General features: G+C 58.1%; 2 protein-coding genes across 2 annotated transcripts; both read right to left on the reverse strand.

Moving 5' to 3' along the window:
• Positions 1-1908: 1908 nt before the first annotated feature.
• On the reverse strand, positions 1909-7995 carry LOC119710871 (pyridoxal phosphate binding protein). The gene is made up of 8 exons (XM_038160360.1): positions 7856-7995; positions 6763-6870; positions 5571-5606; positions 4948-5023; positions 4438-4572; positions 4185-4327; positions 3652-3750; positions 1909-3392 (listed from the first exon to the last, which is right to left on the reverse strand). The coding sequence occupies exons 1-8, from the start codon at positions 7949-7951 to the stop codon at positions 3255-3257; spliced, it is 831 nt and encodes a 276-aa protein (XP_038016288.1). The 5' UTR covers positions 7952-7995; the 3' UTR covers positions 1909-3254.
• An 893-nt stretch (positions 7996-8888) lies between these two features.
• ERLIN2 (ER lipid raft associated 2) lies at positions 8889-19217 on the reverse strand. Its single transcript, XM_038160359.1, has 11 exons — positions 19058-19217; positions 18872-18953; positions 18668-18714; positions 18400-18461; positions 17372-17497; positions 15721-15794; positions 15273-15331; positions 14334-14425; positions 13940-14029; positions 12406-12485; positions 8889-11415 (listed from the first exon to the last, which is right to left on the reverse strand). Exons 1-11 carry the CDS (start codon positions 19162-19164, stop codon positions 11206-11208), a joined length of 1029 nt encoding a protein of 342 aa, XP_038016287.1. The 5' UTR covers positions 19165-19217; the 3' UTR covers positions 8889-11205.
• Between the last annotated feature and the right edge of the window lie 2755 nt (positions 19218-21972).

Below are 21972 nucleotides of genomic sequence, written 5' to 3' on the forward strand. Positions count from 1 at the left end.
CGGGGCTCGGCTGGACGCAAACCCGGCCGGGGCTCGGGGGGACAAAAACCCGGCCGGGGCTCGGCTGGATGCAAACCCGGCCGGGGCTCGGCTGGATGCAAACCCGGCCGGGGCTCGGGGGGACAAAAACCCGGCCGGGGCTCGGCTGGATGCAAACCCGGCCGGGGCTCGGCTGGATGCAAACCCGGCCGGGGCTCGGCTGGATGCAAACCCGGCCGGGGCTCGGCTGGATGCAAACCCGGCCAGGGTTCGGCTGGACTCAAACGCAGCCGGGGCTCGGCTGGACTCAAACCCGGCCGGGGCTCGGCTGGACTCAAACCCGGCCGGGGCTCGGCTGGACTCAAACCCGGCCGGGGCTCGGCTGGACGCAAACCCGGCCGGGGCTCGGCTGGACTCAAACGCAGCCGGGGCTCGGCTGGACTCAAACGCAGCCGGGGCTCGGCTGGACTCAAACCCGGCCGGGGCTCGGCTGGACGCAAACCCGGCCGGGGCTCGGCTGGACTCAAACGCAGCCGGGGCTCGGGTGGACTCAAACCCGGCCGGGGCTCGGCTGGATGCAAACCCGGCCGGGGCTCGGGGGGACAAAAACCCGGCCGGGGCTCGGCTGGACGCAAACCCGGCCGGGGGCGGGGGCCGAGGCTCGGCGCGGTTCATTCGGAGGCCGGGGACTCTTCCAGGACTTTTTCAGGGCTCTTTCATCCTCGGCCCGCTGGCTGCACTCCACTGACCGGCAGCTCCCATCTGCCGGGTGACCTCTGCCGAGGGAGTGGGTGGTCTGCGCCCCGCGCCCCCCGACACGTGTCCCCGTCGGTGCCACCGGTGTCGCCTGCCCGCATCCTCCCGCCTCGGGCTCCCGGGTGCCTCGGGAGGTGCCCGCGGGCAGCGCCCTCCGCTCCGGCCTCGGGGAGGCTCACACCCGTGGGAAGCGGGGCAAACCTTCCGCGCACGGTGAGAAAAGTCAGCTGGAGGCTCCGCGGGTGGGAGAAGCAGCTGCAGAGGAAGGAGCAGAAGCTGTCGCAGATCCCCACTCCTCTCCAGAGCTTTGCCACAGCCCAGCTCGGGCTCTCTCCCCGATGGCCACGTGGAGCAGCCCAGAGAGAGGTGGCCCGAGCGAATCTCCCTGCATTTTTCACACTGGAAGCATCCACAGGCCCTCCCAACCCTGCGCTGGTGTGACAAATGTGGCACCATCCCCTGCCCTGGCAGCCACAGCAGCCAGGGGGTCGTGCCCGGCCAGGGCTGGGCAGAAATTTCTCCCCAAAACACTTCCCTGTCAGGAGATGCCATTCACCAAAGGTGAAGCATTTGAGGAAATGTGCTGATTTTGATGAAATTGCATTTGGAAAGAAAAATCAAAGGAGAAAATCATTTCGATAAGGCCAAAGCATTTGAGTGTGACCTTTCAGGAATTAAATGGCATAGGGTTTTTTTTTTTTCCATTTCAAAAAGCATTTTGTTTCAATGCTATATATATAGAAATATATCTGTAAGAACTGCTGAAGCCAGAATGAAATGTGATTATCCCAACATGCAACACTTCCCCCAGTGCAACACTACATCAAATTCAGCCCAAATCTCCTTCTGCTCTGCCCCAGCCCCGCGCAGGGAGCCCCCCAAGCCTCCTGACGGCCCCCGCAGGGGCTCTGCACCTGGGCAAGGTGGGCACAGGGCGACTTTGGGGCCCGGGCCCCGTGGCCGGGCTGGCAGCGCCACCCAGGGGCTCCTGCGGGGACAGCTGGTGACAGCGGCTCCCGGACCTTCCTGACCAAAACCCGCTCGGCTTTCTTTGCCAGCCCCGTCTCAGCCCTTTCAACCGCCCTCCTCCCCCCGCCCCAGCCCCAGCAGCGGCCCCGGCTGGGGAAACAGCTCCAAGGGCAGCTCAGGGCATTTATTCACCACGCCGGGACATAAAAATAACATCTTTAATAGCTTTTGAGCTGGCACAGATGGCATTGAACCGAGCACTGTTTATTACTAGACTCTAAACCACGGAGCTACGACAGGTGGGTGGCGGAGTTCTCTTTTCATTTACATTCAGCTTTTGGAGAGTGAAACCAACAGCGAGGTTGAACCACACGCACACAGAGCAAAGCCTGGGGAGGATGTTCCTGCTGGCAGCCGAGCTCTCCTCCTCTCAGCAGACACAGAAGCCCAAAAATCAGCTGTGACATGGGGACAGGACATGGCAGGAGCTTCTGCTCACACCTGAAGGAAAGTTACTGCAGTGACAGTCCCATCTCCCTCTTCCAAAAGCAGCAGAGGATGTTAAGACACAGCCTAGAAGCTCTCTCAGTGGCCAAATGATTTTTTTTTTTTTCCCAGGAACAATAAAACTTCCTTTTCTGAAGCATTTCCCCAAGGAAAGCTCCCTGCTGCCCTGAGCCAAGCACTGTTATCCTCACACAGGTGTAAAGGGGATGGCACGGGCACCAAACCATGAGGGGCTCACCTTGGAAAGCAGCAGCGAGCTGGTGGCAGAGCAGAGGCCTGGCAGAAAACCCCCATTCTGACCAAAAAACAGCAGCAAAACTAGGCAGGATGAAAATAATTCCCAGCAACAGAGGAGGGGAAAGGAAGGGAAGGGGGGAAAGCATTCCACATTTGGGCAGCCATGGGAAAAGTTAGCGTCAGCCTGAAAAGGACAAAATTGAGCTGAAAGACACTCCCACACTTGTGATGTGCAGCCAAAGCCTCACACCACGAACTCACAGTGGCAGCTGAGCTCCTCAGAGTCCCCTGTGCCTGTCACTCAGCCCTTTCCCACGGCCATGGCCTCTCCTGTGCCACGGCACAGCCCCAGCCCGGCTCCTGTGGAACCACCCCGCGGGCAAAACTTGTATTTGGGGAAACATTTACAGGTTTCTGGCAAGATCATAACGTGTTGAATGAAGCATTTAGTCCTCAGCAAAAACAACCACCAGCACTGCTGCAGTGACCCCCACCTTGCTCAGCAGCAACTCCAGCCTGACAAACACCTGTGTGTGCAGCCCAGTTACCCCAAAGTCTCTGTCCTTGATGACCCTGAGGAAACAAGACACCACAGCCACTTCCAACCCTCAATTTGCCTGATGGTTATGCAGATCTCCAGTTTCTAGGGGTACTCTATAATCACAATGATCACCAGGCAGTCTGGCCTCTGCTCTGAGGAATTGCCTCTCACCATCAGGATGGGTGCCCACACGGAGGGAGGTAAAATGCATAGTGAGGTCTCCCACGGCGAGGTCTCTCTTCTGCTGAGGCCACCTGTCCTCCCTTTAGTGGCCCTGCACTGTCACAGCCTCTGTTTGGCCTCCACCCCCAGCAGGGGCCTTGCCCCCCATGGCTTTGTTGGAATAATCCCGCTCTCCAAAAATAGTGCTCCCGATCCTGACGTTGGTGGATCCAACCTCAATCTGGAAGAGACGGAGAGGAGCAGCTCAGGGCAGGACTGCCACCACCCCACGGCCCACGGGATGGCTCCCCGGGGACTCAGCACCCACAGCTACACCCAGGGGCTGATTTGATCCCAGGAATCTCCCCCAGGACCAGGAGAGCTGCACTGGGATCTTCCCCCAAGGGGAAGCCTCAGAGGCCTGTCTGGTTGGCACCTGGGCTGGAGTTTGGGGTGCAGGCTCGTTTGTTCCCCCAGGGAAGGGGCGGGAACACACTTACTGCGTGCTGGAAGTCCGTGGACATGCCCATGCTCAGCTCCACCTTGTCCAGGGGCAGGTTCAGCTTCTCGCACACCTCCTGCCGCAGGGACAGCAGCACCTGCAGGGCACCAGGGGACAGGAGAGGTCACACACCTGGACAGCCACGCCAGCTCCCTCCCACTGATCCTGCTTCCTGCCTGTCCCTGGCGTCTCCTCCACGCAGGACCTGCAATTCCCACACTTCCCATGGAAGCACTGCGATGGTGTCTGGAGGTTCCCCAGGTTTACTGACAACACGCAGGAGGCTCAAACCTCACCTGGAGCTCCAGCACAGCAATGCTGCCCTGCCAAAATCCTGGCTGCAGCTTCCGAGGATGGGTGGGAGCAACGCCCTGGAGAAAGAAGGCTCCCACCTGCACTGCCACTGCTACTGAGGGCTCTGCACAAGGTGCTCCTACCTCCTGACAGCCTCGCTCGCCCTGGTCTGACTGGGACAGACAAACGGCGCCAGGAAACCAGCCCACAGTGACATTTGCTCTGAGACAGCCTTACCTGGAAGTCAGGATTTGGCCCCTTACTGAGGTCATGCCCGATGCTGCCGATGGTCATCAGCCCCACGAATTCCAGGCTGGGGCACTTGTTGATGACGTGCTCCACAGCAGCCGTGGTGTCCCCGGGGGCAAGGCCGTGCTTGCCTGCAAGGGCACAGGGAGATCAGTGCCCAGCTCTGCTTTCAGAGCACACACCAGCCCAGCCTGTCCCAGCTCCGTGCCCAGCCATGCCCTTGTCACAAAGAGCCACTCACTGTCCTCCCCGCTGGTGTTAACTTGCACCATGACCTTCAGCTTCTGGGCTGATCCTTTTTTCTGCCACGAGCTGTTGACTCTGTCTGCCAGTTTCACAGAATCCACTGTCTCCAGCATGAACAGGTTTGGGACGGCTGGGGAGAGAACACGGGCTGAGGGAACTCTGCTGGCAAACAGGATTGTTTGTACCTCCAACAGGCATTTGGGAGTTCATGGGGATTGTTTCAGGGAACCAGGAAACATCCTGAGCTGGAAGGGATCCCCAGGGATGGCTGAGTCCAACTACTGCTCCTGCCCAGACACCCCAACAACCCCACCCTGGGCATCCCTGGGGGCATTGTCCAAACCCTCCTGGAGCTCTGGCAGCCTTGGGGCTGTGCCCATCCCCTGGGGACCCTGGGCAGTGCCAGCACCCTCTGGGGGAAGAACCTTTCTCTGAAATCCTGACCCTCCCTGACACATCTGAGCACTGGAAGAGCACTGCCCACACCAAACCAAGCAGGACTTACCAATCAGCTTGTTGACATTGTTCTTCTGCAGGTGGCCGATGAAATGCCACTTGATGTCTGGACAGGATGAGAGAATCTGAAAGCAGAGGGAACGCTCAGGTTGGAACAACAATTCCCTCTTCCCCCACGCAGCCCTCCAGTCTTCGTTTGCCCACAAGCAAATACCAGACACCCAATTTCTTTGTTTGCTGACCCTGAGGACTCAGCCTGTGGCTGTGCTGAGGTTGAGCCTGGAGAGGGCTGGGTTTGTGGCTCCAGGGAATGCTGTCCATGGGAACAGCAAAGGCAAAGCTCTTGTGCAACAGTCATAAAATGATATTTCCCCCAAACTGAGTGCTACCATGGTTTTTTTTTCAACAAGGACTGTGCCTCTCCTAAAGAGAGCACAAAAGGCAGAGCACTGTGCAGACAAATCATGACTAAGGCAGATGTATTCCCAGACTCCTCTGGAGCCAGCAAGGCAGGAGGAGGGGGAACAGGGCAGAGAGCCAAGAATAACCCACCATTTATCTGCACAGATAAGGATCCAACCAAATCCCTAACAAAGCCCAGGACTCTGACTGAGCAGCTCCCAGGACACAGCTATACATGGTAAGGAAGCATGAAGGGAACTGTGTGCTTACCCTGGAGTCTGATGCCTTTTCCAGCAGCTCCTGAACCTGGGAGAATGAAGGAGAATTAAATTCTGTTAAACCCACAGCAGGCACAGGATTGGTGTCCTTGGGATGTGTGTTCTTGGGGCCAACCTGAGCCTCAAAACCAGGAGGCCAGGGAATGATGTGTCGCCCACAGAGCCTCCCAAACTGGGCTGGCCCAAGCCTTCAGGAGGAATTTCTTCACAGAAAGGGCTCTTGAACATTGGAAAGGGCTGTCCCGGGAGGTGCTGCAGTCCCCATCCCTGGAGGTGTCCAAGGAGGGACTCAGGAGGTGGCACTCAGTGCTCTGGGCTGGGTGACAAGATGGGGATCGGGCACAGCTTGGACTCTGCCCTTGGAGGGCTTGGAATGATTCTGGGATTCTGTGCCTTCTGCAGGGGCCCTGTCCCAGCCCCCTGACCCTCCCCAGCCCCCTGACCCTGTCCCAGCCCCGCTGACCCTCCCCAGCCCCGCTGACCCTGTCCAGCCCCCTGACCCTGTCCCAGCCCCCTGACCCTCCCCAGACCCCTGACCCTGTCCCACCCCTGCTGACCCTGTCCCAGCCCTGCTGACCCTCCCCAGCCCCCTGACCCTGTCCCAGCCCCGCTGACCCTGTCCCAGCCCCTTGACCCTGTCCCAGCCCTGCTGACCCTCCCCAGCCCCCTGACCCTGTCCCAGCCCCCTGACCCTGTCCCACCCCTGCTGACCCTGTCCCACCTCTGCTGACCCTCCCCAGCCCCCTGACCCTCCCCAGTCCTGCTGACCCTCCCCAGCCCCACTGACCCTGTCCCAGCCCTGCTGACCCTCCCCAGCCCCGCTGACCCTCCCCAGCCCCGCTGACCCTCCCCAGCCCCGACCCTGTCCCACCCCTACTGACCCTGTCCCAGCCCCCTGACCCTCCCCAGCCCCCCTGACCCTGTCCCACCCCTGCTGACCCTGTCCCAGCCCCGCTGACCCTCCCCAGCCCCCTGACCCTCCCCAGCCCTGACCCTGTCCCCAGCCCCGACCCTGTCCTAGCCCCGCTGACCCCGTCCCAGTCCCGCTGACCCTCCCCAGCTCACTGACCCTCCCCAGCCCCACTGACCCTGTCCCAGCCCCCTGACCCTCCCCAGCCCCGACCCTGTCCCACCCCTGCTGACCCTGTCCCAGCCCCCTGACCCTCCCCAGCCCCCCGGCTCACGTAGTTCTCCCCAAAGCTGCGCTGCCCGTGGCTGTAGGCCTCCATCACCATCTCTGCTGGCTTGGTCTTGCTGACGGCCACGAGGCGTGGCTGCACGGCCGGGAGCCCCTGCGGGAGCACGGGGGGTGAGCAGGGGAGCCCAGCCCAGCCCCGGGCAGCCGGGGGAACCGAGGGGAACCGGGCAGGGCCAGCCCGAGCAGGAGGCAGCGCTGTCACCGCAGCGGGTCCGCCTGGGGGTTTGCACGCACCACCCTGGCGTGCTGGCCCTGGGGCACGGCGGGTCTGTGCCCGCGGGGACCGCCCGTGCCCACGGTGGGACCTGTGCTGGTGACACTGCAGCTCTGTCCCCACGGTCACCAGTGACCTGTGCCCACGGTGGGACCTGTGCTGGTGACACTGCGGCTCTGTCCCTACGGTCACCAGTGACCTGTGCCCATAGTGGGACCCGTCCTGCTGGCACTGTGGGTCTGTCCCCACGGTCACCAGTGACCTGTGCCCATAGTGGGACCTGTCCTGGTGGCACTGCGGGTCTGTGCCCATGGTTTCCAGTGACCTGGCCCTGTGGTGGAAGCCATCCCGGTGGCACTGCGGGTCTGTGCCCACGGTCACCAGTGACCTGTGCCCATAGTGGGACCCGTCCTGCTGGCACTGTGGGTCTGTGCCCATAGTGGGACCTGTCCCAGTGGCACTGCGGGTCTGTGCCCACAGTGGGACCCATACCGCTGGCACTGTGGGTCTGTCCCCACGGTCACCAGTGACCTGTGCCCATAGTGGGACCTGTCCCGGTGGCACTGCGGGTCTGTGCCCATAGTGGGACCCGTCCTGCTGGCACTGCGGGTCTGTGCCCACGGTGACCAGCGGCCTGTACCCACGGTGGGAGCCATCCCGGTGGCACGGCGGGCCTGTGCCCACGGTGACCTCCTGTGCCCACGGTGGGACCAGTCCCGGTGGCACTGCAGGCCCGTCCCCACGCTCGCCAGTGACCCGTCCCCACGGCGCGGGCCCGTCCCTATGGTGACGGAGGCCTGTTGTCGCGGCAGCGCCCCCGCCCCGCGGGTCCCGCCGGGTTGCCCCCCGTTCCACCGGGGCTCACCTGCGGCCGCCGCGCCGCCGCTTGCTGCACCTGCTCGGTGACGGCGCGGAGCGCCGGGCCCAGCCCGTCCCCGGCGGCCATGCCCGCTCTCCACATCCCCGCCCGCCGCCGCCACTTCCGCCACACACCTGCCCCGCCCCCGCTCTCCGCCAATCGGATCGCTCCGAGCGGCGCCGCCAGCCAATGGGAGCGGCGGGGCGGGGCGAGGACCGCCATGTTGGGAAGGTCGCGGGCGCCATGGCGGCGCCGGGCCGCGGCTCCCCGCTCGTCCCCTCCGCTGGGTTTCGGTGACAAATCCAAATCATTCCGTGCCCTCAGTAACGGCAGCGAGCGCTGCCGCCAGCCCCCCCGACAGTTCCTGTCCCGGGCACCCTCAGAAACGATGCTGTTATCCGTGCAGGAGCCGCCTGCCAACGGGTGACTTTCGGTGACTGCGGGAAAAGGCAGAGCAAGGCGGGGACGGGGACAAGTGACAATTCCTTGTCCTGCAGGAACAGCCGGTGTGGGCAGCGCCTGGAGCGCGGCCAGAGCCCTACGGCAGCCGGAGGGGCCGGGACAAGGCCCGGCTTTATGGAGCAGCTCCGGGGCAGAGCGGGACAGCGCCGGCTGGAAGCCATTAACTCAAATATTTGTCAAATATTTGTCTTCATGCGCAGAACTTCACCGGCCCTCTGCAGATTCAGTGTTGACACAGCTGGCTAAAAACACCCAGAAGGTTCCTGCCCTTTGTCCGGTAAAACACGACGAGGATTTTCTGCAAACTTCACCAAGCCCGAGGTGTTTTTCCCTCGTTCCGTAGCGAAGCAGGCGCTGACAGACGCGGGATTCCTTGGACACCTCCGGCCCTTCTTCCACCTTCCTCCTCCTCCTCACTGCTGCAGGGGCACAGCACCGACCCCCAGCACCCCAGAGCCCCCCACGCCCAGCGAGCAGCTCGACCTTCCCTCTGCCAAATCCTCCCTGCAAACACATCCACACCCGGTGCTGAAGTGCACCCGCAGACCCTGATGGGAACATTGGATTCTCAAGATTCTAAAATTGGAAGGCCATTTTATTGTCATAGCAAATAGCAGGATAAAAAGGCTTCGAGTTCAGTACATGAGAAGATCAAGGCCTGCACTGGCAGAGCATTTCCGTGCTCCCAGGTAGCAGCAGTGCCACAAACCTCTGTTCCCTTTGCTACAGAGGGGGTTTAAAGTTCACATCTTCATCTCGAGACTACACAAACAGGACAGCTTGCCTGTTAGAGGGAGGAATAAAGGTTTACACGGAGAGACCGATCCACTCTGGAACATTCAGGATGTTTTTGAGTGAAGAAACCTGAATGAAGACACGACAGCGGGTTTTGGCTTATGAACACTGACACACTCTCAACTTTGCTTTTGTTGTTTTTACTCTTAGTACAACTTAACTAAATTACACTAATACTTTAGCAGTCAAGGTTTTAATTAAAAAAAAAATCATTAAGAGCTTTTTATCCCAAGCTATTGTCTTGCTGTGAAATCACACATAAAAAAAAAAGCCTTTATAATACCACTTTGGCTTAGTAGGGTCCTTTCATTAGTGAAAAATACTCGTGTAAAAGGAGGTGTTAGTTGCTGATGGAAACCTCGAGCACAACATGTAGAACAATCTCAAGTGAGCTCATCCTCGTGGCTAAATTTCCTCTATTCCCTGTGATGATCTGCCTGCACAGGCCTAGTTATGAGTCAGGAATATCCCAGCCTCCCTGGGGATGCTGTTGGGTCTGATGTAGGTCTGGAGATGGGACTTCCCTTAGCTCCTACTTTCTAAGAAATACCAAGAGGATGGGACTTTGCTCCAGCAGAAATTAATGCTTCATTTCTATTCTGCATTTTCAAGCATCAACAGGGAAGAGAAAACTGCTGTGAAAGCCCTGGAGCCAGCAGCTGAGATTCACCTGAGCTCTCTCAGACACCACAGAGTGATGAAGGTTTGAACACTGCAGGGTGAGAGCAGGGGAGCAGGAATTTGGGCACGAGCCTGTGAATGCACCAGGCTGCTCTCAGACACCGAGCACTGGCATCATCTCAGAAGAGGAGACTGGCCTCTAATTACACCAGCAATTAATCACCAGGCTCTGCTGCCAAATGCAGATGGGTTAGGGAGGGAAAAAAATGTTCTCTCTAGGCCTGGACTTTTAGCCTCCAATTCTGCATGTGTGGAAAAGAAAGCTCTGCTCCCTCCTTGTATCTGGGGTGTGAGGAGCTGATCAGCTCTCCGGAGGGGAAGAACATTCTGGAACACTGTTCTGAGAGAAAAAGGGGAATCCATCTTTGGGCAGCTCAGGAAGAGCTGCTTGTCTCTGCCCCGTGGCCTTTCAGGATCATGGTTTGTCCTTGGCCAGTGGGAAGCCTTCCTTGCACGAGGTCCATTCAGCCCCAATCCCACAGGAGTCACTCCAGCTCACCTGCAGGTCCTTTTTCTAGTCAGACACTAAACACTGAGATCCAGCTGCTCCCACAGAGCAGAAAACAAACTGAACAACTGGCTGGTCGCTCCAGCAGCTCCTCCCCAGCAAGGCCTTTTGTAAAGTCAGGGTCCCTGAGACAAAAATCCTTTCCTCCCTGGTCTTCCGTGACAATTTCCATCATTTCACTGAGAATCCCACCCAGCTCTGCACTCCAGGACGCTGCCCACGCCCTCCCCCAGCAGCTGAACTGCTGGGCCAACGCTCCTGTGCCCTACAGAAACATGAGGAATGGAAAACAGAGCAGAGTCAGGACACAGAAAATGAAGAGTTTGGGTCACTCCCTGCGTGACGCGGTCTAAGGCTTCGATCCCCCCGTGGGTGGGAACCTGCAGGACTCCTCTGTCCTCATGGGGTCACCTCATGTGGGCTCAGCAGCCACAGGCCACTGGCCCCAGCCTGGAGCAGCCACTTGTATGTGATGTACAAAATCTAGCACCTTATTTTCAGAGGGGATTGAAATAAAGTACTCGGAATTTTCGGTAAGAAAAAACCCCAAAACAATTTGTAGCAGCAATTCCCCTCCCTCCAAAACCTCAACATTTCTTGACCTGCAACTGCTACGAACCACCACAATCCCAAATTAGGCTCCCACCCAGCTGATAGCCCTGACAGCCTCTCCCAAATCCTTGGCCTGGGTGACCAAGAGCTGGGGAGGTGCAGCTACAGAACATACCTGGAGCTTAGAAATTACCAGAAAACCCACCCCATAAATACCAAAGTCCTTGTGTCTAATTGTCATATAAAAGATTGAAAGGATTAAATCTGATTCATCTCTTTCAGCACAGGAAAGGGGGGAAACTAAAGGAATTTCCCAGTTCATAATTTTTGGATATAAAAGGAATAGAAATCTTTCTTTTCAGTTGATGTTATGAAGTAGTTTTGTGTCCTCACTGGTTCCTGCCCCGTCCTCCTCTTGGATTCCTTCTGCCAGTCCCTCTGCAGATTTGCTCTGGCTCCCTGCAGAGTCCATGAACATGTTGGGAATATCTTTGCCAAAGTAGATCTTGCTGTTGGCTGCGATCGCCTTGTACTTCATCAGCTGCAAGTACTCAGGAGTTAACTTGAGCTGCACGGAGAGAAAACGAGTCACAACAGCTCGGGTTTGGGGAAAGAGAATTCCCGCCCGAGCACACGAGGCACGGGCTTTCCACGAGCCCAGCAGGCATGGCCAGCCCTCCCCAGGGAAAACACAGAGTGCCCAGAGCCAGGATTTCTTCCAGCAGGGCTGAGGGCAGCTCCAGATCTCAGGGACTAAATGGCAGAATGGAAAGGGAAGGGAGCAGCTGGGGAAAGGCTCAGTCCAAGCACGGTGGAGAGAGCACATCCCTCCGTGCAGCCCCTGCAAGGAGAGCTACTGAGGAGGGCAACATCCCTGGCTCTGTCCAGGGAGCAGATCCACCAGTGAGTCTGGGTGAGAGGAGCTCATTCCTTCAGGACAACGACACTGCAACAGAGAGGACAAAACCTGGGCACAAACAGCCCGGCCCTCTGCCCCTTCTCACTGCCCACCACACAACTGCAACGTCCTGCTGGCACGTCCTGGCAGCTTGCTGTGGGCAGGAACACACCTGGCCATCCTATCCACGTCATTTTTCTGTTTCTACGTTGGATTTTTTGTTGTTTTTACTCCTGAAGCTCTCCCAGGGTGTCTGAGACCAGTTCTTTCCCTGCACTGTGGTTTGTTCTGCCCCTGCCTGTCTCCCTGCTCTGACTGCCTGCCAGCTTGAGACTGGAATGAAACCACATTTCTCATCACAACAGTGTGAAAGGGCAGCCCTGAAAGTGATATTCCACAGAGAGCCACGGCCCCCTGAGCACCTGGCAGGGCAGAGACTTCACACACCCTGACACTGATCCGTCCAGAGAACAAAATGAGCTTCCAAATAAGAATCTAATTGTTTACTAATTGCTTCAGATGAAAGCTTTGCTGAGAGGAGATGGCCTTCTTTTGCTTTTTGACTTGCACAAGGATCACTGCCTGCCCTTGTGCTGGTATTTCCCTACAGCCTGGTGCCAGGGGCCCTGCTCTGAGGCACCACACAGGAAAGCACAGTACCTTGTTGGCCTCAGCCACCTTCATTGCAGTGTAACACTCAGCATCAGCTCTCGCCTTCTCTCGGGCAAGAAATGCAGCATCTGGAAGCAAACACATGCTCTGAATCACATTGTTTCCAGCCCTGTTTTGCACTGTTTGCAGCTGGTAACTCTTCAGAGGGTGGCCAGTGCCACCTCTGAACTACACAGGGTACAAGCAAGGGAAGAGGGAACAAAATGGGAAACCCAGAAATGGGAGCTCAATTTACAGCTAAACAGCTGCAGGACGAGAGCACGAAGAAGCAAACTGCATCTGCAACTGCAGAGCTCCAAGAACTCCACAAACATCAGGGTTTGATTATCCCCATCACGTGGGCAGAGCTCAGCCTTTCTTCTCGAGCCAGGGCTGACTCTGGTGCTGAAAGCCAGACCTGCTCTCCTGCAGAGGTGGGGTTCACCCACAGCCCCTGGCCAGGACCAGCAGCAGCCTGGGCAGCCCAGCAGCTCCCTGCAGACGAGCTCTGTGCTGTGGATGGCATTCCCAGATGGGGTTTGGGATATGCAGATGAAGGTTCTGGCACGCAGAGCAGGGGATTTTAACCTCTACAAGCTCTGCCCCTTGCAGAGATCCTGGACAGGATCTCTGAATCCTTTTCTCTGCTGTATCAACAATTGCTCCAAGGCTCTGCCTCTCTGACTCCTGGCACAGACACTTAGGAACACTTCCCCTTTCTGTCCTGCCCTCCTTTTCCCCCTCTGCATCCATCCAGTGACAATGATGGGTAGCAGGCCAGCAGGTTCCAGGTAAAACGAGTGCAATCCTGCCCATCTCCTGCCACTCCTCCTAAGGCATGGAGCCACACAATTGCACCACGTCAGTCTGGGGCTGAGAGCTGCACAGCTGGATAAACCATTTGTTTACTTCCCCTAGCAGGGAGGCCTGGGAGTTGCTGCACTTAAAGATCCTTTAAACAGCTGGATGGTCTGGCCCACAACTTCCTCTCCTGGCTAAAAGGAGAGGTTGGTCCCAGTCAGAGACACCAGGAAAAAAGGAGGAGGCAGGAATCCTCTGCCAGCACAGAGCCAGACTGAGGGCTGACACCTGCTGACGCAGTTAGAAGAAATAAACCCCATTGTATTTCTGCAAAGAACTTCTTAATGAGAAGCTGCTGACCTGAAAACTCTTAATTGGCTCCTCAGTGGCTTCTGCAAAGCTTGTCAGGGCCTCTAATGAATGTAAGGGGGAAAAAAAGCCTTGCCACTCCCAAGCTGGAATTGCAGAGCCCTTTCCACACCCTGGAGCTTCTTTCACAAAGCACTTTATCAGAGGGGTGAGGGAACATCTCCTTAAGCTCAAACTCCTACAAAGTTTTCTCCCTTGAGAAAGGGAGTTTCAAGAAGCACAGCCTGCAAAGAAATTCCTACTCCTGCCTGTGGTCAGGAACTTTACCCCTGTGAACGTCAGCCTGGACTGAAGAACAGTCAACACACGCTTCAAGAACTCCTTGGTGACCTGCTTCAGGATTTACTTACTGGAAAGCTCACCCCCCACTCACCTTCGATCTCTGAAATTCGCTTCTCTGTCTCCTTTTCCATCACTTTCTGCCCATAAGTTATTTCAGCAACTTGTGCAATCTTTTCTGCCTCTGAAATGAAAACAAGAACACGCCCACACTGTCATCACACTGCTCCTGTCTTCCTAACACCAGGAGCAGCCTCACCCTGGAAAATCCTCACTCGTCAGCCACTTCAGGTGGAAATAAACGGTGGGAAGAATTTCCAGCTCGCAGAGAACAAAGCTGGAACCCACCTGAGAAACTCCTGAGTTTCTCTGGGAAGGCTTCAGATTAGGGAAGGTCCCAGAGTGAACCGGGTGCATCCCTCCCTCCCTCCCTGGGGTCTCTCTGCTGCCTGTCCCCCCGTTCCCTCTCCCAGCCCAGCCCCACAGACCGATCAGAGCTTTCTTCCTCTCAGTCTCTGCCTCCTTCTCCACCACCTTCTGCTTCTGCGCTGCTATCAGCAGCTTTGTCTTCTCACTCTCCCTGGGGAGCAGGAAAAACCCGTTAAAACCAGGAGCTCACTGCTGTGGGACCCACAGCACACCCCCAGAACGAGCTGCTGGCTCTCCCCTCCTTCCAGCACGTGTCCAGGGCAGGTGGGATCAGCAGTGTCAGGGCAGGCACCTGCACAGAGCTTTCTGCCTGAATCAAAGCATCTTTCCTCCCCTCCACAGCAGGAAGATTTGCCCGTGACACAGTCCCTGCAGGCTGCCCTGGTGCCTTTTCTATCCCACTGGTTTTTACTTACATTCACGGGTTTTTAAAGTGAACATAAATAAAAACTCTGCTCCAGCTCCCAGTCAGGCAGGACACTCTGGAACTGAGTCTCCCACCACGTCCTGCTGTATTTATGGCTACAGAGCACAGGCTGATGTGGGGCCTCCTGCCATGACCACAGCACACAGGATTTACCACGAGCCCAGAAGGTGACACGCAGTGCTGGGGAAGCAGAGTGCAGGAGAGGGATTCAATCCTGGCTGAGCAAAGCGCTGGCAGCTGGCTCGGGGCACTGCAGAGGGATCAGCACGTCAAGTGCTGTCAAAGAGAGTTATTTCAAAGTTTTGCAAGTCTTCGGCTTGTTGAATCAACAGTTTCTCCATCCCAGTCAAACAAGAGGATTAGTGTGAAATCCATCCCTCTGCCCCTCAGCCTCAGCTCTGGGAGGGCTCTGGAGAGCAGGGCCAGGGAAGGAGCCCCAGGGCAAACCAAAGCTGTGCTCAAGGGCTGCAGCGAGGCCCTGCCAGTGCTCAGAGCTGCTCCTCCTCCTGAGGGCACCAGGATGCCCCAGCCCTGAGTTCTTCTGCCCTTCTGGGAACACACAGGCACTCACATGAGCTCGTAATTCCTCCGGATGGTTTCAGGGATGTTTGGCTTTGTAACTCGCACTGCCTGCAGAGACAGACACACAAGAGAAGCTGGGCCAGCAGCCAAGTGGCCCCTGGGGCTGCAGGGGACTGGGGGTGGCACTCGGGGCAAACTCTGCCACCAGAGCTGCACAGACTGCGAGCAGGCCCAAAACCCACAGAGAAACAGCACTGAAAGGTCTCCTGACACGACAGGAGAGTGACCCGGGCAAAGCAGCACCCAGAGGAGCTCCAGGAGAAACTCAACACACCAAAACTGTGAGGGGACAGAAGGACACTGCTCCTACTCCCCACGTGAAATGAAATCTGTGTGGTGAAGCAATTTCCTAAACAAATCTCAGTTTCTTGTTTCCTTTTAGCCCTTTCCCCTGTTCACAATCTGCCCCTTCAATATCTCAATCAAATCCTCATTACCTGTATAATTAATCCGGGGGCCATGGTGGTGAGGTCTTGCTGCAAGGCCAGTTTAAGGTTTTCATCAATTTGATCTGATTGGGGGGAGAAAAGAAAAGGGAATGAAACATCCCCCAAGGCAGTTTGCTGTCAGCACCCAGAGCGAGCTGGGATGGCTCCCGTTTCTTATTCCTGGAAAGCACAAATGGGAGTTGGATGAAGAAGTGCTGGGCTGACCCTGCAGCAGCAGTGGGACACACCACAGGAACGGGGCAGGCACGGAAGGAAACCCTGCAGCTTCCTATCACCTGCAGTCTGGAATCTTCCTGAGGCAGACACAGCAGCTTCACCACCAGGAATCTGTGCTCTAAACCCCCACGGAAGCTCCCCCCTAGATCCTGGAGTGACGAGGTAAATCCTGAGTGATGTGAGCTGCACCTGGGCCAGCAGCACACGAAGCAAACGGAAAGGCAGGAGTGGGAAATGGCAGCATCAGTTACTTGAACAGGCTGCAAAAATCATCAGCAACGTCTCTGTGGCTCAAGGAGTCCCAGAACTCCAGCGTAGCTGAGGATTTCAAAAGGAAACACAGCCTAAAACCCTGCTCTGATGAAAGCTCCAAGGAGGGCAGTGCTTCCAGCTGGGGCCTGCTGGGAAGCGCAGAGGGAAAATCAAACGGGAACGGCCTTAGAAGGGATCACGTCACACTCCTGGACTGTTTGCTTTGGTCCCATTTCCTATCTGGAACTCAGGCTCCCAATGAAGGCCAGCCAGGAGTTTGGGAAGCAGCTGTTATCAGTTCCCTGCACCTGCTGGCAGATGTGGGGGCAGAGGGTGAGGCGAGGCTGCTCAGGAGGGCTGTGCCCCACTGCAGAGCCCGAGCCAGGCCCAGGCAGCTCAGCCCAGGGCTTCCAGGGAGTTTGCACAACTTCCTTCTGTGCAGAGAAGGAGCTTTCAGCCCATTTCAAGCAGCAGCTGCTGACATCTGGAGCCTCCACGGGCCAGGAACCCGTCCAGCTGCCAGCAGGGGCTGGGAACCGGGGGGATCTGAGCCCCAGTGTGGGAAGGCTCCCTGGAAAGCCAGGCTGGAGAGAGAACAGGAGCCTGCAAACAGCCAGGGCTCACCCAGGCACAAAGCCTGTCCTGCTGGGCCCCCAGCAGTGCTGAAAGCCTGGGAGCATTTCCTGCCAGCCCAGAGCCAGGAACAAAACACTGGGAGCTGCTGGGCCCATCCCAGCAGGAAAGCACAGCTCTTCCTCAGCCTCCCCTGCTCCCTACAAGGAGGGCAGCAGGCTCCTGCCAGCACTGTGGGCACTGCAGCCACAGGCACGGCCCAAAGCTCAGCCAGACTGGCCACTGGTGCTTGCTCAGAGTTCCTGGGACAGCAGACAGGCACAGGCAGGCTCTTCCATCGGGATCAGGCGATCCCGTGACCGATCCAATCCATCGCAGAACGCCACAGGATCCCTGCTCCCTCCCCTAAAGGCAGGCTGCTGGCAGGGCTGGCCTTGCAGTTTATTGTTACAACACGCTGAAGCACTCGGCTCCAAAAGATAACAGGGATAAACGATGGCAGCTGGCGAAGAACCCAGAGCCAGCTCTGGATAAAAGCCATCACTGGGGGTTCTGCACTGCCAGGCCAAGGGGAGAGCCCCCAGAAGCAGCAGCTCACCAAAGAGCTCGATGTACACCTCCTGCAGTGTGTGCACGCTGCAGAACTGGTTCAGCTCGTGGTGGATCTTGTTGAAGATGAGAGCCTTGTCGTAGTCAGCCGTGTAGTTCTTGACGATGTCGTACACTGAGGAGGAGGAGAGGAGAGCAGGGCGTGGAGCAGGGAGAGCAGGCTCAGCACTCCCTGGAAAGCCCTGGAGCTGCCTCAGTGCTGTACGAAATGGGGGACCCCCTGCCCTCAAACCCTCTGCTCAGGGCAGGTTTACTCGCTGCTGGTATTCTGTGGCACTCACCAATATCGGTCCCAGAAGGGTGTGAAGCCCCCCAGGCACACACAGCTCCCTGCTGAGCCAGGCACTGCCACGCTCAGACCCAAAGGATTTGGGAAAAGGCTGCCCAGGGGTTCTCCCTTTGCCCACACCCCCTGGCTGCCCCCGCACCCCTGTGACTCCAACCTGCTGCACAAAGCTCAGGGGGCAGGGACAGAGACAATCAACAGCCCAAAGTCCCGGGGGATGGGGCAGAGGTGACAGCTCAGGGCTCTGCCAGGTGCTCAGGGCCCACCTGTGGGACAGCCTGGCTCCCTCCAGGCACACCCAGCCCCTCCTGAGGGACAGCCTGGCTCCCTCCAAACCACCAGCCCCTCTGGGACATCCTGGCTCCCTCCAGGTCCAGCTCCTCCTGAGGGACAGCCTGGCTCCCTCCAGGCACACCCAGCTCCTCCTGAGGGACAGCCTGGCTCCCTCCAGGTCCAGCTCCTCCTGAGGGACAGCCTGGCTCCCTCCAAACCCAGCAGCCCCTCTGGGAAACCCTGGCTCCCTCCAAACCCAGCTCCTCCTGAGGGACAGCCTGGCTCCCTCCAAGCCCAGCAGCCCCTCTGGGACAGCGTGGCTCCCTCCAAACCCAGCCCTTCCTGAGGCACAGCCTGGCTCCCAGCAATCCCAGCCCCTCCTGTGGCACAGCCTGGCTCCCAGCAATCCCAGCCCCTCCTGTAGGGCGGCACCGCCCCGGGGCAGAGCTGTCACTCACCCGCGCTCTGGATGAGGAAATTCACCACCTCGATCCTGTCGAAATAAATCATCACTCCCCCACTGCAAAGGGAGAAAGCACAGAACGATCCCTGCAGGAGGCTGAGGGGCTCCGGGGGGCACTGTCCCCTCCGTGGGATCCAGCTGCGGGGCTCACGGCCCTGCAGAGCCTCCCAGCGAGCCCAGTCTGGGGCTGGGGAAGAGCTCGGTGTCCGAGGAGCTCCCGGCCGGGACGGGAGAACCGAACCGAACCGAACCGAGCATCTCACCTGGTGCCGCACGGGACATTCTTCACCTCGTCCGTCTGCAGCGTGGTCTGCAGAAGATTGAAGGAAAGAGGCTTAAGAGAGGGATTTCCCCCTGTCGGTGGCACAGATCCCCTCTCCCCGGTCCCGGTCCCGGCCGCAGCCAGCCCCGTGTGCCCCCCGGGCTGCCCCGGTGCCCGCCCCGCCCGGGCCCGGGCCCAGCAGCACCTGCACTGACTTGTAGGACGTGATGAAGGGCAGCATGAGGTGGAAGCCGGGCCCGCTGGTAGAGGTCAGCAACGCGCCGCCGCTGCGGAGGGAACGGGAGAGAGGGAGAGGGAGGGAACCGTGAGCGGCGGCGGCTGGCCGGGAGCCGGCTCTCTCCCCGCAGGGAGCCCCGCCGGGCTGCCTCACCGGTAGTAGACGCCGATGTGCCCCTCGTCGATCTTGTGCACGGCCGAGAGGAGCGCGGCGGCCGCGACGCCGAGGGCGAGGGCGGCGATGGCGCCGAGCTGGGCCATGCCCGGCACCGGCGGCGGCACCGGCGGCGCGCCACTGACGTCATCGCCGCGCGACCGCGCCGCCGCCGCCGCCAGGGGGCGATGGAGGAGCGGGAATGCGGCGCCGGAGGCCGCGGGTTCGAGACCCGCCCGCGCCCGCAGGGAGCCCCCCCCCCCCGGGCAGGGGGCACGGAGAGAGGCGCAGTCACCGAGCACAGAACGTTGGGTGTCGGAAGGGACAGCGAGACTCATCCCATTGCAGCCCCTGCCGCGGGCCGGGACATTTCCATTTCCCACTGTTCCACTTTTCCACACTTCCATGTGTCCACTTTTCCACATTTCCACTTTTCCCCATTCCCACACTTCCCCATTTCCACTGTTCCACATTTCCACTTTTCCACATTTCCACGTTTTCCACGTTTCCCCATTTCCACGCTTCCACTGTTCCACACTTCCACACTTCCACATTTCCCCATTTCCACTTTTCCACTTTTCCACTTTATTTCCACATTTCCCCATTTCCATGCTTCCACTGTTCCACATTTCCACGTTTCCCCATTTCCACTTTTCCACTTTTCCACTTTTCCACTTTATTTCCACGTTTCCCCATTTCCATGCTTCCACTGTTCCACACTTCCACATTTCCCCATTTCCACTTTTCCACTTTATTTCCACATTTCCCCATTTCCACGCTTCCACTTTTCCACATTTCCCCATTTCCACTTTTCCACTTTTCCACGCTTCCACATTTCCCACAGAAAACTCTCCGCTGGAAAGGGCCCATGGGGTCATCCAGGCCAACTCCTGGCTCTGCACAGCCACCCTAACAATCCCCCCGTGTCCCTGCGAGCGTCGTCCCAATGTCCCAACATCAGCCTCCATTGCCCCTCTGCCACTTCTTGTTCTCAGCCACAACACTTTCATTTCATCTCTTTCATTTCATCTCCGACCTCCCCCCGGCATCGCCCCCCACACGGACCCCCCTGCTCGTTTGGGCACTCACAGGAAATGGGATGGGCCAGAAAACAGAATCAGCCAGCTCCGAAACCCTGGAAAAGGCCTTAAAAACCCCCGTGTAAAACGTCAATAAAGCAGAATGATTTGATCTTTCCTCGTGATGGATCTCCGAGGTTATGTATAACAACCCTGTCAGGAGGGTTCAGCCCCATTTAGGAAAAAGGAATGAAATATCCACGATATTTGTCAATCCAGATTTTACAGCTCTTAAAGAAGCGCAGAAGGGCGCCGGAGATGAAAAACACCCTGCAGTTGGTGTTTTTTTAAAGGCGGTTGCCCAGATTTAAGGCCTTGATAAAATGTATTAAATCTTTAAAGGTTTTAATGAATCTAGTATGTGTTTCATAAATCACGAGCCTCTGCTCAGCCCCTCTGAGTTTAATAAGGGGTAAACTAGGAAATTGCTCTGAGCTGGAGCAAAATGCATCCATGGAATATTGAAAAGTAATAGGTTTTTAAATGTGGGGTGTTCTGGCTCGCAGGAGAGGTTTTGCTTCATAACACCGGCACTATATCACTGCCCTGAGCGGGAAACCAGCTGTGGCCACGTGTTTAACAGCATCAAGATGTGAACCAGCACAAAGGTAAATATTATTTGTAATAATCCTAAAAAAAAAAAGAGCCCAAAAAAATCATTACCGCTGGACTGGAGGCCAGGAACATTCAGCGGTGTCTGTGCCACGGTGCTTGGGGTTTTAACGGGGCTGTTCGTAGCAATAAATGGTTTATTGCACCCAGTTCTCTCCAGCTCCTTCATCCCTACCTCATCCTCCTGCCCTTGTCAAAATATCCTTTATTTACCGGGTTTTCTGTGGAGTGCAATGAGACAGTTTGGGCGTCTCTGGGTGCTCGTGGCTCCAGACTCGTGGGGATGGAGCCGGGATGGGACCTGGGCAGGCCCTGGGTGGGACGAGGGCAGAGCTGGGATGGCTGTGGGCACAGCTGGGATAGCCATGGGCAGAGCTGGGTAGCCATGGGCACAGCTGGGTTCCCTGTGGGCACAGCTGGGATAGCCCTGGGCAGAGCTGGGATAGCCCTGGGCAGAGCTGGGATAGCCCTGGGCAGAGCTGGGTAGCCATGGGCACAGCTGGGATAGCCCTGGGCACAGCTGGGATGGCTGTGGGCACAGCTGGGATAGCCCTGGGCAGAGCTGGGTAGCCATGGGCACAGCTGGGATAGCCATGGGCACAGCTGGGATAGCCGTGGGCACAGCTGGGATGACTGTGGGCACAGCTGGGATAGCCATGGGCACAGCTGGGATAGCCGTGGGCACAGCTGGGATAGCCCTGGGCAGAGCTGGGCTAGCCCTGGGCACAGCTGGGATAGCCGTGGGCACAGCTGGGATGGCTGTGGGCACAGCTGAGTAGCCATGGGCAGAGCTGGGTATCCATGGGCACAGCTGGGATGGCCATGGGCACAGCTGGGATAGCCGTGGGCAGAGCTGGGATGGCTGTGGGTGGTTCCCTGTGGCAGCCCCGGGTGGGACGGGCCCGGCTCGGTGCCAGCTCGGTCCTGGCTCGGTGCGGGCTCGGTGCCAGCTCGGTGCCATCTCGGTGCCAGCTCGGTGCCAGCTCGGTGCCAGCTCGGTGCGGGCAGAGCGGAGCGAGGCGCACTGTGAAGCCTGTCTGCCCTCGTTAGCCGTCACAGTAACAATGCCGGGCTGGCAATAAAGGCAATTCCGAGGCTGTTGGCCATTAATCACCGCCTGACAGCTGGGAATAGGGCTGGAAAATCTCCGTCCCTGCGCTCCTGCTTTGGCGTTTAAGGTTACCTGTGCAGCTGGAGCGGGGCGTGCAAAGCTCTGCTGGCCAA

The sequence above is a fragment of the Motacilla alba genome, chromosome 22 (assembly GCF_015832195.1).
Source record: "Motacilla alba alba isolate MOTALB_02 chromosome 22, Motacilla_alba_V1.0_pri, whole genome shotgun sequence".
Lineage (NCBI taxonomy): Eukaryota > Metazoa > Chordata > Aves > Passeriformes > Motacillidae > Motacilla > Motacilla alba.